This window comes from Phallusia mammillata, chromosome 2, assembly GCF_965637545.1.
Source record: "Phallusia mammillata chromosome 2, kaPhaMamm4.hap1.1, whole genome shotgun sequence".
Taxonomy (NCBI): Eukaryota; Metazoa; Chordata; class Ascidiacea; order Phlebobranchia; family Ascidiidae; genus Phallusia; species Phallusia mammillata.
Genome location: NC_137253.1, coordinates 32,360,923 through 32,377,945, shown reverse-complemented (window position 1 = coordinate 32,377,945; position 17,023 = coordinate 32,360,923). Strand labels below are relative to the sequence as shown.

Below are 17,023 nucleotides of genomic sequence, written 5' to 3'. Positions count from 1 at the left end.
CACATATGTATTTTTCCCACTGGAAAAGCATCTTCCCCGTGCGGAGTCGCCAGTAAATGCTTAATCCATTAGAAGCGCAGATAAGTGCTAATGATCGAACAGGACTCACAGCGATCGATCCTGCCCAGAAGATCATTAATGTCCCTTATATTCGCCCATGTTAATCAATACAGCAACAAGTCGGGCCCTAGAGCTTTGCATCTGCACTTCATGGGGCGCGCATAACTGCCGAGCGGCGAAGACCGAAAATGTCGAAGTAAAAACTCGAGAAAATGCACTTTACGCGTTTCTGCTCCCGACTCCAGTAATAGAAATCCGGGCGTTTTGTTCAGTGCCAGAGAGACGCAAGCGCTAGAAGTGGATTAAGCATTGAAGCATTGTTAGCATGGTTTATGATTGTCATCGATAAAAATCGTTTCCTAGAGGGGATTTTTGTTGGGAGCAACGGGGTTTGCTGGTTTTTTTGTACGACCCCGAAATTCCGCTTTGGGTCAACGATTTAACATTTACATCAAAATCGAATGCCATGGACAGAAACGCAATAATGACAAGACAATAATGCTTTATTACGACAACAATCCAATTTCAATCGGTCTGCAATTGTCGTCAGCGTTATTTTCACTGCGTCCCGTGCATGCCGGGCAGCGTACAACATTGGGTCGCATAATGAACCGTTGTGAAAAGCAGACGTTGTGTCTCCATGCGCTGTCAATCACGGCGTTGCCAGGCAACGTTCCGGGCGGGGTCAGAGGTCATAATGCATTATTAGGCCGTACGTGTTGTTATCCGTTTGGCGGAACATTCCTGAAATCGATAGCGGATGAATATTTCATGACGCGACGGGGCCGCGCTGGCATTGTTGTTTCGCCGGTCGCGCGCTGGTTTACAGATTTAACCAATTATTCTGGAACTAAACGCAAACAAATCGGATGAGCAGAGTGCGACTGTAAGCACGAAAAAAATTAAGCCCCACTTGTTCGTTTCGCTGAACCGAGTCATGTTCCTTAACATGCAACAAACGCTCAAATACACGCAGGATAACGAAACCTGACGTTATGATTGCTTGCGGATTCTGCAAACTTTAAACAATATGTTAATGCGAAATATTGGAAGAAATTACACAGTACAACTATTGAAGCGGCCAATTTCGACTAGGTTTGTAAAGACTATTAAAATTTCCATTAATTGATATGATCTGTACCCTTATGCGCTTTACATCGTTAATCTAAACCTTAGTGAAAAAGGCTTCTCCGGCATAAAGCAAAAACTTTTCACATTTTCGTTTTGGGCTAAAATGTTGGGGAGTCGTACCTCCGGGACGAAACCCATTACGACCAGGTCAGGCATTGTGTCGCAATAGTGGGGTGTCGGTGATGGAATAAATGCGCCCTTTAATGCGTCATAAGTCGCATGCAGTGAGGCCGTTATTAATATTTCATCACTGCCGGTATATGCGGTGCTTCTAATGCCTCCCGTGTCCCCGGTGCACTCGTGGTTCGGGAGAGGATCTAAAAAGGATTCCTAGCCGATAAAAATGAGATTCAAAGCCTTGTTTGTTGGACAAAACTGTAATCTCCACCACGATTCGCCCTTTAAGTTGTGCTGAATGCATGTATTTGAAGTTTTCGCCTCGGTTTTGGTGAATTTTGATTCGTTGCTTCATGACTGGGAATTTTGCTGTAAACTGTTTGAATGGAATTTAGGTGCCAAATTTCAAAGTTCAATGTATTCAACTTAAACAATACAGGATTTCTTACTCAAAATGGCCGACGGCATCCACCATTTTGATTTGGGGATAAGTGAAAATCACAAACAACACGAACTGCTAATGCCAGTCGGTAAACTCTGAGCTACAACAAATTATGGAAAGTCACTCTATATATGTTTTCAGTTAAGGCGAAACAAACATCTTAAAAAGTTTAGAACCAACGAATTCTGTAAGTTGCAAGTTTTTTGTGCTCAAGGGGAATTTTACCTGGCATAACAACAACGGATACTTGCATGTTGGGTTGTAAGTTGAAAATACAATGATATTACTTGCGGTTTTTCTCAAGGGTTTTTCAAAAATAAACGTGAAGTACAGAGGAAAAAGTCAGAATCGAAGTAAAAAATAAAACACTCAACACATTGCATTGCAGCGAGTGAAACATTGTCGATTTACGTTTTCCCGCTCTCGTTAACGCGTGCCGTGATTAATCGGAGCCAACTCGAACTTAGCGGAAACTATTGGCGCGGTAGAACACGGTAAACGCGCCCAGCTATATATTCTTCCTATCGTTTCAACGAATATAACATTTCACCGACTCTGGTATAGCGCTAGGCTGCCACACTTCCTCAACAAAGCACTGGTGGCGGCTTTATAGCTGCAATCCACCGCATTGGGTGCGCGCTGCGTGCTCCATTTGAGCTCTGATTGAAATTTGAATGATTAAATTGTGGTCGCATGTTTGCTGCGTGTTTTAACCGTTGGTGTCGAGTTGTTTTCTGATTCAATAGAGCTGCGATTTGCAACACACCACCCAATGCATTCTCACATTACTGACATTTCAGCTTGCAAAACACGTTTTCCGACAGCTCGACGTGTTAGGAGCGCAACAGGCCGTTTCCTGGATATGGTTTGCTTTGAAATCAATTGAAAATGTTAAGACGACAAACAGCTGTATATTTGGGAATCAAATTAAAACGTCGAGATCGGTTGAAAAATAACTGGATTTTAAACGCTGCGACGGAGTATATGTTTGCAAGAAGTGTTGCCCCCAGTTATATTTAATGAATAACAAATAAATTTGATTTTAACACCACAAGATTATACAAGGTCTGCATAGACACTTCAGGGCTGATCCCAGTTATGAATTTATGTTCATCTTAACAAGATTATACAACGTTCGTCTTTGTTTGTTCAAAGATATATAAAGGAACCTTAACACTGTATAATTGGTTTGTACATAGCAAATTTACCAAACAACGCTTTGCAGTGTCGAAGATCCCATAAATCGATTTAACAATTGCAAACTAGAAAAGTTAAAAAATATTATTTTAAATCATCCGTCGCTTGGCAATACAATAAACTCTCTGATATTGCAAAGCTACAGGTGACCCCTTGACCTCTACACCAACAATCAATGAAAGTTATTTACTTTCCTCACGACTGGGGAAAATTAAAAACTACTGCGCCGCAATAATTGCCAATATTTGACTCCTTGTCGGCGCCACGAGCACCCAATACAGTAGCAAGAATTCAAACTGTGATGTAATAATCGATATTCGCGTAATAATGCTCTCCGCGCCACTAATAGACATCTGGCGGGAAACTTTTACCAGTGAGACGCCCTTGTTCACTCAGACGAAACAATCTTGGTTGTGTTGCTAAGTTGTAGGCAGTCCGATTTGTTTGAAAAATTTGGTAAAAGTCTTTTTGTGGGTAAAACTTTTGTTCGCCAAATGAAATTAAACTTTTTGCCGATTGTTAATTTTGTACAGCGCTCAAAAGGAACCTTAAAAGCGTCAAATAATTCGAAACAATTATTATCGAACAATCGCCTGTGTGACGTAACATTTGATCGTAGAATGATCTCTATAGCTCACGGGCAAATCACGGAGAAAACTCCCCGTTTAAACGTTGCTACCAGCTGACAAAACAAGCTGCTCCTATCACAAGGTCACCGCTGACCATTCAAGGTCATTTATTGCACTGCCCTCCCTCCCCACTCCCCCGACCGCCCAACAAGCCACAATCGATGCGTCATCAATCTCAGTTGTCGCTTGCAGCTGCTCCGAGGCTAGTAGCACGTGATTAGAGCTTTAAAGTCGTGAAGATGTGAAGCTAATTCATCAACCGAACATCTGCCCTTGAAGGAAAATCTCAGTCTGCGTAGTTCGTTATGGAAAGCGTAAACAATACCGGGGTTCGGGGATTAGGCTAAGCACTGCAGCTGGACATGGGATAATCTGCTTTCGAATACAAACGCGCGCGAATGACAATTCCAGAATGTCGATTAATTGGTGCGGCATCGTCTGTTAATGAGGGACCTGACAACTATGAGTAAAACCCTGCCCAATAATGTGCTTACGTACCTTAGTCAATATTTCAGTGCTATATTGTGTAGAAATTTAACTAACAGTTTTTAAATACAGAGGCAAAAATATATGTTTTTGAGCAAAGATTTGAATTCGATTTGCTTGGTAATGAATTTTTAACTTGTACTAAAATCACATACGATTTCTATGATTTTAAATTTAGAATTTGTTACAGGAAGCACACTAGAGGGCAGCACTTACTCCGGAGACGGGGGCGGCGAGGACGATTCGGACCCTGGAAAAAAGCCCCAGCAGAAGAAAAGGGGAATTTTTCCCAAGCAGGCGACCAATATTATGAGGGCGTGGCTCTTCCAAAATTTAACGGTGAGTTTTCACACAAGTTTGAAGCAGTTTGAAAGAAAATAACAAACAAAAGAGAAATCGTGAATTCCGGCAAAGCGAAATTTAAGAAAAACACTTTAAACTGTTCTGTGAACATCTATTATTTTATTGTTTTTTGCCAAGAAAATTTAGTAATCCATAAAATCGGTAGCAGTGAAAAACGATCAACAAAAGGTCACTTTTTGAAACTCATGAAGTAAAATGGAATAAATTTAAGTCTCTTGCTGCTAATTCTTACTATCAAGCTACTTTCCAACTTTGTGATTGCCATCATAAGCTTAATTGTGTGAACTCAATTAAATACTTAACAATTTAGGTTAAATGTTAATATTTTGTGCAATGTGGCTCCCAACCGTTTTTAGCATTAGGACCCAGAGCTGTCGAATAAGTTTCTCCCATTGTCGCTCACTGCACAATTTAGCATGGTTGAATTTCCGCTAAAAGCGGGGCATTCTCGAATAGCGGCCCTCCCCCCAGGGACGCGCGACGCCGGTTTCACCTGTTTATTTCATAATCACGGTTCGGTCGCGCAAAGCTTTTCAATTCTCGAAATCAGACAAGCGTGCTGCGTTCCCATATTGTAGCGCGCGCATGCGTCAAATCGCTTATAACGTATTTGTCACGTGACTGATGGATTGCAATTACGCGCGGCGTCGATGTTCGAGAATTAAAACATTCGACCAGTTTTACGGATTGACGATTAACAGACAACCGCTTAGGGAGCCCGATCTGTAATAGAGTTGAGATTGATGAAGTCTTTAAGTTGATCTACAAATTAGCAATCAGCCTTCCATTGACGCTTCGACACCTCATTATAGATCGCATTCACTGTTTTACTCGATTTTTATTAACTTTAACACAGATAAAATAAGTCAAAATATATTCACAACTAAAAACAACTTCAATCGCAAATTATCCAAGACCGTCATTCTTTAAACAACAATTGAAATTTAATGACAACTTGAACCGAAAGCATTCAAACAAAAATCAGCGAACAAAAACTGAAGAAAGTCGTTTAAAAATGATGGGGTAACAAGTATGTTGGTTTATGAGAAAGAAGATTTAGATTTCACAAGAAAACGAAAGTGGCAAAATCAGGTGATTAAAAATCCTTACCAAATTGACAGGCAAATTCTCACAATATCAAAAGCGTTGGGCAACAAGATATTGACTTCCGTGGAGATATCACTGGGATCATGTGACACGCGACATATTGAGCCCATCTAATCCGGTTAAAGCCGCCTCCGCTCATCCTCCCGTGTGAAACTATTACCGAGCGCTCATACTCTCCAAGGGCGCTTAATCGGGTAATCCCCGTGACCGCTCCAGCGATTCTCGGCGTGTAACGGGCTAATCGAACATACAACCCCCCATTACTGAGCGCCAAGCCAAATTTGTTCCTGATTAAATTCTGCCTGGGCATCGATCGCATTGTGACGTCACTGACGAGGCGTTGACAGTTGTTCTTGTTTCACTGTGTTTTCGGTCTCCGTCGCGACTCTGTCTCGCCTAATGTTGATGGAAATTCGTTTTTTTAACGGGCGCGCCCGTTGCCAAGCAACCACGTTCTGGAACCCCAGTTGAGTTCACAACACATTATAACCAATAGGGGTTGGCTTAAAAACAAAATTTGTGAACGAATTTGAAGGTTTAACCTACAATTCATTTTTTCTTCAGCACCCTTATCCTTCGGAAGACCAGAAAAAATCGTTGGCGAATCAGACCGGGCTCACCATATTACAAGTGAACAATTGGTAAGATACCTTAAAATAGTAAATTGTCGGGCTTTGAGTAAAGAGAACTGCTTAGTAAATAGACGAAATAGAGTCATCTCATAAAATCGAGTTTGCGACAATTAATTTTGTCACTAGCCGGTAATGTGTGTACGTACCCATTACCGCAAGTTCCGTTGTGATAGTTGTTTGTTGGGAATTTAATTCTGCGTTATTGAAATAACGGAAGAAGTTTTATGTTTTGTGAAATGGTGACGAAACCAAAACTAACTTGACTAAGGGTGGTCGGTTAAGGGAACGCATCCAAACACTGTAAACGCAGCTGACACTAAAGGCAAAAAAAATTATAGCGCGTTTTGTGCCAAGAACTGGTGAAGGGATGAAGTCAGCTTGACCAGGCTGAGGATAATACTGCGATAATCCGGTGTTGTTGCGGCTGCAAAGCATTCGCGGGCCTCACTGAGCCCGACCTCCCGCCATGCCAGTTTAAGGAAACCTGGTCACAGTCGACTGGAGCGGTGGGTCTTCTCTTAATCAGGCAAACTATGCGGTCGACAGAAATCACTCCAGACGTTTTTTTCGGCTTTTTTGGTCTTGTGCAGGGCGCCGAAGAAATTGCCGAGTAAACAAGGTGGACTAGATCGCCTTACACTTTTCGACTTTCAATTTGCACCAGATTTGAAACCTGAAAGGCGCTTTGTGAGGCGGGCACGTGAAAAAGCAATTATTGGCCCAACGCATAATCGTAAAACACAAAATTACAGGCCAGATATGTGAGCAAAACCTTTAAAGACCGCTTATGTCTGTAAAGCTACGGGTTAAACGATATAAGTCTGCATGTTGGTAGTACTACTTTCGCTATGAAAATGTGCAGCTCTCTGGTACGCTGTAATACGGATGTCGGTGAAGCGTAACCACGACATGTGCCCGACATTTTAACTACCAGCTTCAGGGATCCGAGTTTTGTGGGGTCCGGGATTTGCCAAAAGCCCCAACGTGCCTTTAGGGATTGGGGTAGGTGAAGTGTTCTTGGGGGTTAAGGGACTTGTGCTGCTAATATTTAAAACCATGAAGTAATCAAGAGATACAATGTTGCTGGCAAAAAGATATGCTTATATTCTAAGAAATGAAATTATTTTTGCATATAACTAAGTACTTAACATCTCTTTATCACTAGCAAGAAAATAACTTACATAATTAGCCATGATGAGTTATAAATAGTCGAGCTGCCGTTCACTATGCCCAACACTTATGTTTACAAGTATGCGTAAGTGGAGCTAGGTGAGACCGCCGGGTATGCGTCATTGTTTCAACCTTAACTATACGACTTATAAGTCGTTTCATGTGGGATGCCACCCTGGTTGATTCCACGTACGTCGGTCTTGTTTACCAAGAGGCACCAAGCTTCAAAGCAGCAAGCCATAACCGCTGCGAAAAATCCGATTACGGCTTTTGAGGTGTAATTATCTGCACTGCAAGAAACTGTATCACATATGCGAGCACTGATCCCACGTCTGTCAAACGATTTGCAGAATAACTGTCGCGACTACAAGACAAAGCCACTTTATCACGTCACAAACATGAATCGCGCTGTCTCGCGCTCCACACCGCTTCTTTGAAATTTCATCTTGTGCTGAGTTTTGCCCGAGTGTGAATTTATGTCGTAATGCGATTACCTTAGTCGAGTCGACGACGTTTTTAAACTGACTTTTTAGGCGATGCTCTTGAACTAGCAGCTTTGAAGTAGTGCCAGGATAAAACCGGACGAAATTGTCAACAACTAAACCAGAGAAATCCACTCTTCCATTAAGGAAGTAGACTATATTTGACATGGCAATTCAGTTTTTAATATCGCGCTTTATCACTTAACACCTTTCGAGAGCAAATCCAACCCTCGTATGCATGAGATCAGGTGATATTAAATCGCCGTCGATTCTACGTCTATTTCCGTATCGCGTAACGAGTCACGTGATCAAATTATCGGCTTCAATTGCTCGGATTCGGTTGTTACGAATTTCCGCTTTCGCGTGTGGTGGCCCTCCCTCCCCTGAAGCGCGCGATCGCTTGTGTTCGGGATTTATTCCGGTTGACTCTGTAAACCCCACATTATGGGGGTTAGATGTGAAGGTTTAGAAGTTACAATGCACCCGAAAAAAAAAGCTTCCAAATTACAAACAAAGCGAAGCAAAAGCTGTATTCGGAAAATCGGTCGTTAAGTTGCTTCAAGTCTCTGTAACATCGCCTTTTTTCTGCTTTTTGCAAAAATCATTCGAATCAATTATAAACTAGCAGCTACCAGTTGTGATTATACAACAGAAAAAACGAAAATAGTTTTCCTAGTTTGGCCAAATCAATTCTTTCAGATACTTCGTTAAATTTGTCGCCAATTTTTTCATCGCACTTTTAACAAGAACATCAGCGTCTTGGTCGCGACAAACGGGTGCAACAACACTCTCAGTGGATCCAGTCAAAACCGACAAACGTTTACCGGCGATCCTTGGAATGACAAACAAGGTCGCCAAACACTACACAGTGACGGATGAGAACAAGCGGCTCAAAATCGGGGCACTAAAGCGGTCACTTAAAGGCATAGCTAGTATTGGGCGGTGGATCGGCGTACGAGGTCGTTAATTCGCCGTGAAAAATTCACCCGAAGGCCGCCTAATGTGGTCCAGGTGTTGGGCCATTCATCACTGACCGCTGCAAGAAAATACGCTGTCTGTCTGTGGCTTGTTATTGCACATACCTGCGAAGGTCACGTGTTGTTGAAAGGCGCCGCGCGTCGATTGTCAAGGAAACCCAACAAGCGGCTAGGTTCGAATTCGACAATGGGCAGTAACTGATACATTGGAACAATGATATTTACGTAAATAACAACATAAACGTTACATTTTCGCGGCATCACTGTGTTAACATGGAAAAAAACAGGCTGTTCCTAAAAGTTGTAGTTATTTTTACAAAATTAATGAGACTCGTTTAGCCACACCCTGGCTTCTATTTGCATTGTTACGTCACAAGAGAGTAGCGCGCGACCGTCGCCACCCCCTGCGAGGCATAGAGTTCACTCAGGTGTCGGTCACATATCCAGGGAGCATTTATTTACCACCGCGCGCCCTGCCTGTCATAATTCCGATTCTTGTTTTAACTAGACGCTTTATTCGCTCACAATCGCTTTTCCCTCTGTCGCGATTCACGTCGCGTTCGTCGCGCCGCGCGATCCATCAGAATCACAGAGTTCCACTCGAGAACGACGGCATTCCTATCGTAAGCGATATTTGCTCTCTGTCTAAATAGATTCCCGAATATGCTGGCATTGTCATCTGAACGCGTTGGGGTTTGTCGAAGCAACCGAAGCCATTGTGGCGTCATAGCGCGCGCCGCCCGTAGACAAACACGGCAGCGCGTTCTAGTATTGTTCCCGATTGTGCAGGATGACACGCAAAGTGAGGGGAGGGAAGGACAAATAAATCGCGCTTCACGAATATCTACTTGAAAAAACGTCTTAAATCGGTTCAACCTCACAACAGCGCTGAAGCAAGTTTGTTTCGCGAGCCGGGCACAAAAACAGGACAGCGGTTCACAAGGATAAGCCAATTATGACGTGAGAATCAAGCAACGCGATTCCGGAGTTGAACGACCGCGGAACGGCTGAGTCAGGGGTCGCGGACTTAACTATAAACTCCACAGTGACGTCATAATACTGTCCACCCCTGGACCACCGGCATTGCCCCCCTCCCCCATTTAATCCACTTATCGTTAGCAGCAAGGCACGGGTTTGCCGAAGTGATTATCTTGTTGCGTGTGCAGGGAAAGGTTTTAAACATTCCCGAAAAGCATGTGAATGAGCTAGGCAAAAAAAATGTCTTTCGGTTTCTTAAGTGAAAAACTGAAGATTGTACGATCTGGTCAGAAGTATAAAGCGCTGGAGTAAATTCAGGCACAGTTTCTGCGACTTGACATTGACCCTTGCGCACCACCATGCGGAGACACAAAATGTCGGAAAGTCTGGTTTGAAGTATGAAGCCGCGATTCGCATTAAGCCGCCAAACGTGACAGTCCTGAGGCGCGGCGCAAACTGATTCCGGCTTTATAAACCTCGTACATGCCAATCAATCACCGACCCATGGGTAAGGGGGCTGAGGAGTAAAGTGGGGCCGGGGTCTCACGAAAAAGCGAGAAGAAATTTGACCCCGATAAACTTCTGACGAACTCTCGCGGTAAAACCAAAGCGATCGGTTTACCCAGTGGGGGCTTGGGGCCGGACCCCGATGGAGGTTCAAAGTCAAGGCGCGAACCCCCTATTTTCGTCTGAGTCCATGACGCCTTGCATTAACGTTAATCCGGAGCGAAAGAGAGCCGTTAATGCCCGAGTTGTGGCGATATGAACGTGCGGGTTCGGTCAAAGTAACTCGCCCCCGGTGAAAGTCGTTTATGTATCGGATAACACTCCACCTGTTTGTTGCATCATAATGAGTTTTGTGTGTGACGCGTCTCGCGAGCTGTGGGGTCGCCCGGGCCTGCTGGCGCCGCCATATTTGCGCGATGAGTAACGATTAATCGAGCATACGAGTTGTGATTCTTGTCAAGTGCCCCTAGTTCTGACCCCGGTTCGCCTCACAGCGCTTGTCCGATTATTCCCACTTTCAGGTAAAACCCAGACCCCTTCGGGTAACCAAGCAACCGCAGCCATAGCAACGGGAATAAGCAAAATCTGTCGCGTCATGTTGTCGCTCAACACCTTCGCATATTAATCGGCGCATTTCATTTCTGGTGCATGCTCCCCCGATTTGCGCCACGATTTTTCTCGAATAAAATATCGCGCGGCGCGAAAATCACGATTTATAATTTGCCCGCAGGAGGTTCACCCTCCCCCCACCATCCGATCGCCTTTGTGACGAAACAGAGCGAGAAAGAGGATTGTTTACCTCACAAAGTGCTCCAAGTCGGAATGCGGACCTCGTTTCGGTCGGTTTCACGTGTACTGCGCTGGTCCGCCACCCCCCACCAGAAGTGGGGTCAATCCTGGGGTCCGCTTTCCTTGTGCGGAAGATAAATAAGAATTTTTACCCCGACCTCGTGTTTACCAGCTTCGCAGCGGCAAAGGATGCTCGAAGCTGCGGGTTCATTGTGACATCACACACAGATCTCGCGTCACGCCTGCTTTATCCGCTCCTGCGTTTGCGAATGCACTTTAGCGTGACGAGCGCCCCATTGTGACGAAATAAAGCGCATCGCGACGTCGCTTTTTCCATAATCTCTATTGTCTTGGTACCACGTCGCACACGATCTCTCAATTTTGCGTGGAAAAATCGCGCAAGGGTCGCGACCCCCCAACTGAGATTTCGAAAGTTGACTTAACTGGGAGAGTTGCTTTCTTCACTGGAAAGTTTAGAGTTGGATAAATCAGAGAAACAGATTCTTCAAACGAAATATTTTTAAAACACGGTGTTTAATTAATGTATAAATTTGTGAGTGTTAACTAGAAAACTTCTTTTTTGTTAAACGATAAATTTTAGTTTGTTAAAAATCAGTAATTTTCATGGAAATCGCTGTAAACTGTCAGATCCTTAAAACCGCTGGAGCTTCACGGACCGACTAAAGGAGTCCAATTAGCAAAGTCCGGAGTCGGTTTCATAAAAAAGCAAACAGGGATTCGGCCAGGCTTGGGCGCTTGTACATTTTCGCACGCTGAGATTTGTTTATTTTCGTTGGATCGGATTCAGAGTCTGGCACAGTTTGATGTGTGAGTCGGAGTGATGCTTAGAGGTCTGGCAGGGAACGTAGGGTCTGCATTTTGTCAACCTTATCTCATGTCTTATCGCGTCGGCTTAAGTATCGCCTCTGCACTAGTGGTTTGCTGTCGAAACACAACTTTGCTAGATCGGGGGGTGAGAAGCTTTGGCACTGCCCCTCTTATCTTGAAGCTTTATCTCGCAACGGCGTTACGGCTTGGGAAAAGCTGGCGCGTCCGAAAATTAGCAAAACTAATTAATCTGCACATACCCCCTGCCCCCTGGGCAAGTGACCCCGCGCTAAGCCGTCACCCGACCCCGATGTCCCCGAATCAGTGCGTGTTTGCATTGGTCACATGACTGTCAGCTGAGCCAATCAGGCGCGACCTGCTGACCTCGACTAATTGCGCGGAATGCGATTATCCTGTTGACAGTTTTCGCTTAGACGCGGCACACGGCATTCGACAATCCAAATCTCGCGCGAATTCGAGAAAACAAGCAACCCGTTTGTGACGTAGTAATGGCGACGCCGTCGAACGCTGGAACAATGCACCAACAAGTGCACGCATCATTACTTGCACCTCCCACCCCCGCCTGCCCCAACCATGGACAAGCAGCGCATTGGAGTGATTCAGTTTACAGCTGAACGCCCATCGGGTCCGCGGCCCCACTTCGCAGTTCGGGGTTAAACAAATTGACTCTTTCTCGGATTTCACGCGTTGTCGGTGCTTTCATGATTTGTTCTATTGTTGTTCTACGCGTTGTCATCGCGACCTTGTGCCATAACGTGTTTGTTACGTCACAAATCGACTTTAACCCACACAAGACAAAAATTTTAACTAACAAGTAAATGCTACAATAAGAAATTATCAAAAAAAATTTCGGGCATAAATGTAACGTTATATTTCTGTTTTGCAGGTTTATTAACGCGAGAAGGCGGATTGTTCAGCCGATGATTGACCAGTCTAATCGAGCAGGTAGGTTCTTGTTTTTACTCATAACATAAAACATTCGACTACAATAAGCTTTGGTGTATAGCAGTTCTAAAACTTGCCTTGACTAAGCTAGTTATCAGGCCTAAGTAAGTGTGGGGTTTGAAAAAAAGAGCATTTCTCAAGTTTATTTTAGCAAGCAAATTAAATAACTAAATTAAAAACGTAAAAGTTATTGATGCGCAGACCTAAAAACTTTCACGGAAGAGTATGTTTGAATACTAATAACGCTTGTTGATGTAGTAAAGCTCAGGAACGCTTTAGACTCAGCATTTAGATTCTATGTGTACATCAGGCAACGAATAACCTGATTTTTTTTCATTGCAGTCAGCAATATGGGGCCGTACAGTCCCGATGGTCAATCGATGAGCAGTTTTATTATGGACGGCCAACCCCATCACATGTCCATGCGACACCCAGGATGGCCGTCAGGTAAAAACAAAACTCCTGTTTTTAAAGTCAATGATTTCCATACTTGGCTAGAACTAGAACACTTGCGATTTCGTTCTGCTAAGGTCATGACAGACACACTAGTACAACGTCTTTGTAAACATGAAATAGTTGGGTACTATAGCCCTGGTATATTGTGAAACATAAGAAATACGGATTTTTAAACCGGCTTTTGTTTCTGCAGGATTTCAGGGAATGCCAGGCGCGGCAGACATGATGGCAGCGCACAACATGTCCATGGCAGGGAACACATTCAACACGCCCTCCACTATATCTCCCTCCCATCAATTGCATCATCAACTACGTCATCCGCCCTCACAAGCCATGATCTTGTCAGGATCGCATCACCACCACCACGCCGCTGCAGCAGCTGCGATCATGATGCCCCACCACGTGGCCGCTGCTGCTGCCGCCGCTAGTCACACGGTGGCGGCAGCGGGCATGGGTCATCCGCAGCACGGTCATCATTTGCACGGACAAACGCCCATGAACCCGGCCGATATGCCGTCACACATGCTCGGACACTGCTAGCATTGTGACGTCACATAGACGTTTAACTGTGACGTCACAGTCGATGCGCGTCTTCTCACATGGTTCCATTATTATTATTTCCTACCTCTGCCAAAAAGTCGCACACATTTTTGCGTCACAAACGACGCCCACCGTGTCAATTCCCTGACGTCATAGACGTGTTATTTATTGTGTGTGACGTAACAGTCACCCGCTGACGTCATCACAGCGACGGTACAGGTCGGCCACTAAACGGCGCTATGCATCGCGATGTCGCCGAGTAGGATTTCTATGTTCACTCGAAATGGGAATGTGCAATCGTTGTTCGATTTCGAAGAATCGCGCGTCGTTGCCAAGGCAACCAGGTTTTCGACGATGACCACCGCAGTAAAAGTAATTGGTCATTGTTGCGTCACAAAGTGACAACAGACCCGCTCCCGTTTATCGTTTTTTTTTTCTCAGCCATGACGTGAAGTGCTATGTGTTACGGCGTTTTGTTGCAAACGTGTATTGTCTGTGGACGCCGCTTTGGTTCACGAAATTCATTTGCAACTTTTTATATGTTTACCTTTTCACGCGGAGTTTTTGTACGTCCATGCTACGCGAATTATGAAAACACAGTTTTTTAACGTAGATAAAAGTTACTGCACAATTTTACTGAAACCTACGCCAAGTTTTTTTGGTAAAGTTTTCGTCGCTGCTGCCGCAACAAGATTACCCTGCATTTTGCGTGAAGGTGTACGTCAATGTGATGTCACTATGTACGTCTTATTACGTGAACAGTTATGTGTTTGTTGAGTAACAAGATATGTTTGTGATGAAAACCCTTTTCCCCTTTTTACATCAGTACTATTCTTTGTAACACAAAAATAAAAGACGTCCCAGAATGAAATCGCATCTTCGTTGTCACGACGCTTAGACTAGCCACAAATCGTGGATCAATTTGCAGTATAGGTTATTTGCAGTATCGAAAACAAATACTGTAGCCGAAACTAAATTCAAGATAACTTATACTCATCTTCAAGACTACATAATAGCCAAGAAAAGCGCAGGCGGTACACCGCCTATATACCGCTTCCTTACCACGAAAAATTCGCGAGGGCAGGTTTTAAACGTATAAGTAACTGTTGCCAAAACCATAAGTATGTGAGCACTACCACCTCATAGTTTGGAGAGATCTGGGCTGTTTATGCGCTCGAACTTTCATTAAATTTCATTGTGGCCCTTGTTTACAATGCTCGACAGAAATATAAACTTGTAAAAACTTACATTAAATTCTAAAGCAAATAAACAGCATTTTTGCATATTAAGGGACATGGTTATATCCCAGGTATCGTAACCCACGTAAAAAAAAACTGGAACAAGAGTTTTTAGGAGCAATGAACTACTTGCCGAACAGAGTATTCACATTAAATTGCAAGTGCGCGTACAACACCTCTAAACTTTTAGACAACTGTTAGGGAACAAATCTTTCCCAGTTGGGCGCCTTCCACAATGCAAATTACCCTGGCTTCTTACATACAATTGATATATACAAGTAAGTTAAGGGAAATCAAACAGTTTCTCGAAACTATAAATACTGAGTACAGAATTATCTCAGGAAATTCGCAATAAGCAAGTCGTTTAACCAAACATAGCTCTCTTGCGCTAGCTGATGGTCAGAGTGAAAAACATATAATTTTAAGATGTGAACGAGGATGTTGCATTTAAACGAGGCCCATTTTTCCCTTAGTGCTTTATATACCGTGTTCTACAGCTTGATTGAAAACATGCACTGATGATGACAACAGAGATTGTCGAAACGTCTGAACGATGTATTCTTTATACACCACTACCTTGGCAGTATTGTTTATGATTCAACGAGGCAGGTTTTTGTTTTATAGCATATGTCGCTAATTAGCAGACTAAAACAAAAACGAAGACCGATATAACGTCAAATATTATCACTGATAATTGCTTAATAAACAAACCAACTGTTCTCCCTAAAAGCAGATAAGTTGTAGGCAAAGCGCAACTCTGAACCTGTGATTAAATGTTCATACCCGCAGACACCATTTCTTAAGTTGCCCGGCGTTTTCCGTTTCGTTAAGTATTTTGTATGTTAAAAGCGCCAAAATCCGCCTAAACTACATTGCTATTTTTCGAAACTATCATCAGTTGCCTAACGCCATTATCCGACAACTTAAAAAATAACGCACTTGCAGTAAAATTTTGTTTGCCAAACTGCTTTGACAACAATGGCCCGAGCTCAATGCTTTTCTAGCTGCTGTTTAGTCTGCAGCCGATTTTAATGTTTTGCCACTTTTCGGCAATCTTTTACGTTATACAGTAAAATTAGGCTGAAACTAAACATTTTTAAGCGAAATTTACTTAGCATGTGACCTACAATCCCATCAACGAGGTTTTACTAATTGGCGAAAATCTGGAAACTGACTAGATTGGACTACTTTGTAAAAACCATGCACAACCTACTTCGCTTTTCATTTCCGCCAGCATCCTTTAAGACCATGCTTGCTCTTTTTTCATTCCTGGTTTTAACACAAATAATATTAATAAACATACACATACAAATATGACGCAAACAACAGCAGTTTAAGTTACACAATACCTTTAAAACTGAAGCTTTTATTCCTTTCAACAAAGAGCCATTGTTTGAGAAAGAAACGAACTATTATCATCCAATTTTATAACATCAGAATTAAACGTTCCCTCTAAAATAAAGTGCAACAATACTAGATGGAGCAACTTAAAATCGGTAAAGTGCGCAAAACGCGACAAGCGCAAGAACAAATCTACAATCATGCTTGGGGCAGAAAACGCTGCTTGCTTCAGCGGTTTTCTACATTACAAGATTCTGAACTTAACGTGTAATTTTGTTTTTCGGTGAGGTAAAATTGGTTGCAGCAACTATGTTTGTACTAACTTAATACAGAGCATCCACAAATAAACATTAAGTACTTAGTGTTCAAATATTTCAAACACAACTTGCAAACTTTTAACTGCAAATCATTACACTTCATCGCCAATTTACTATTTGTTGTTTCAAACTATTACTGGACATAACAGTTACCTTGTTGTTGTGTCTTTATAGATATGAACCACAACGTCTTCAGTCAGTAAACAGTCTACACCTGTTACCTCTGACAAGCTTACATAAAAAAATTGGACCAAAACAACCGTCATTGAT

General features: G+C 43.1%; 1 protein-coding gene and 1 long non-coding RNA gene across 4 annotated transcripts in view; one reads left to right on the top strand and one right to left on the bottom strand.

Annotated features, from left to right (window-relative positions):
- The window catches only part of LOC145215579 (homeobox protein Meis1-like), a 36,402-nt gene extending 21,674 nt beyond the window's left edge, over positions 1-14,728 (top strand). For both annotated transcript variants that reach the window (XM_080084294.1, XM_080084295.1), the window contains exons 8-12: positions 4,253-4,401; positions 6,097-6,173; positions 12,803-12,861; positions 13,204-13,308; positions 13,511-14,728. In XM_080084294.1, the coding sequence (XP_079940420.1) occupies positions 4,253-4,401; positions 6,097-6,173; positions 12,803-12,861; positions 13,204-13,308; positions 13,511-13,857 (737 nt within the window). In that variant the 3' untranslated portion in view covers positions 13,858-14,728. The remainder of the gene's footprint in view (positions 1-4,252; positions 4,402-6,096; positions 6,174-12,802; positions 12,862-13,203; positions 13,309-13,510) is intronic.
- Positions 1-16,537, bottom strand: part of LOC145215580 (uncharacterized) — a 51,966-nt gene extending 35,429 nt beyond the window's left edge. For both annotated transcript variants that reach the window (XR_013857326.1, XR_013857327.1), the window contains exons 1-2: positions 16,445-16,537; positions 16,309-16,364 (exon numbers count right to left, since the gene is read on the bottom strand). This is a non-coding gene — a long non-coding RNA (uncharacterized LOC145215580). The remainder of the gene's footprint in view (positions 1-16,308; positions 16,365-16,444) is intronic.
- Between the last annotated feature and the right edge of the window lie 486 nt (positions 16,538-17,023).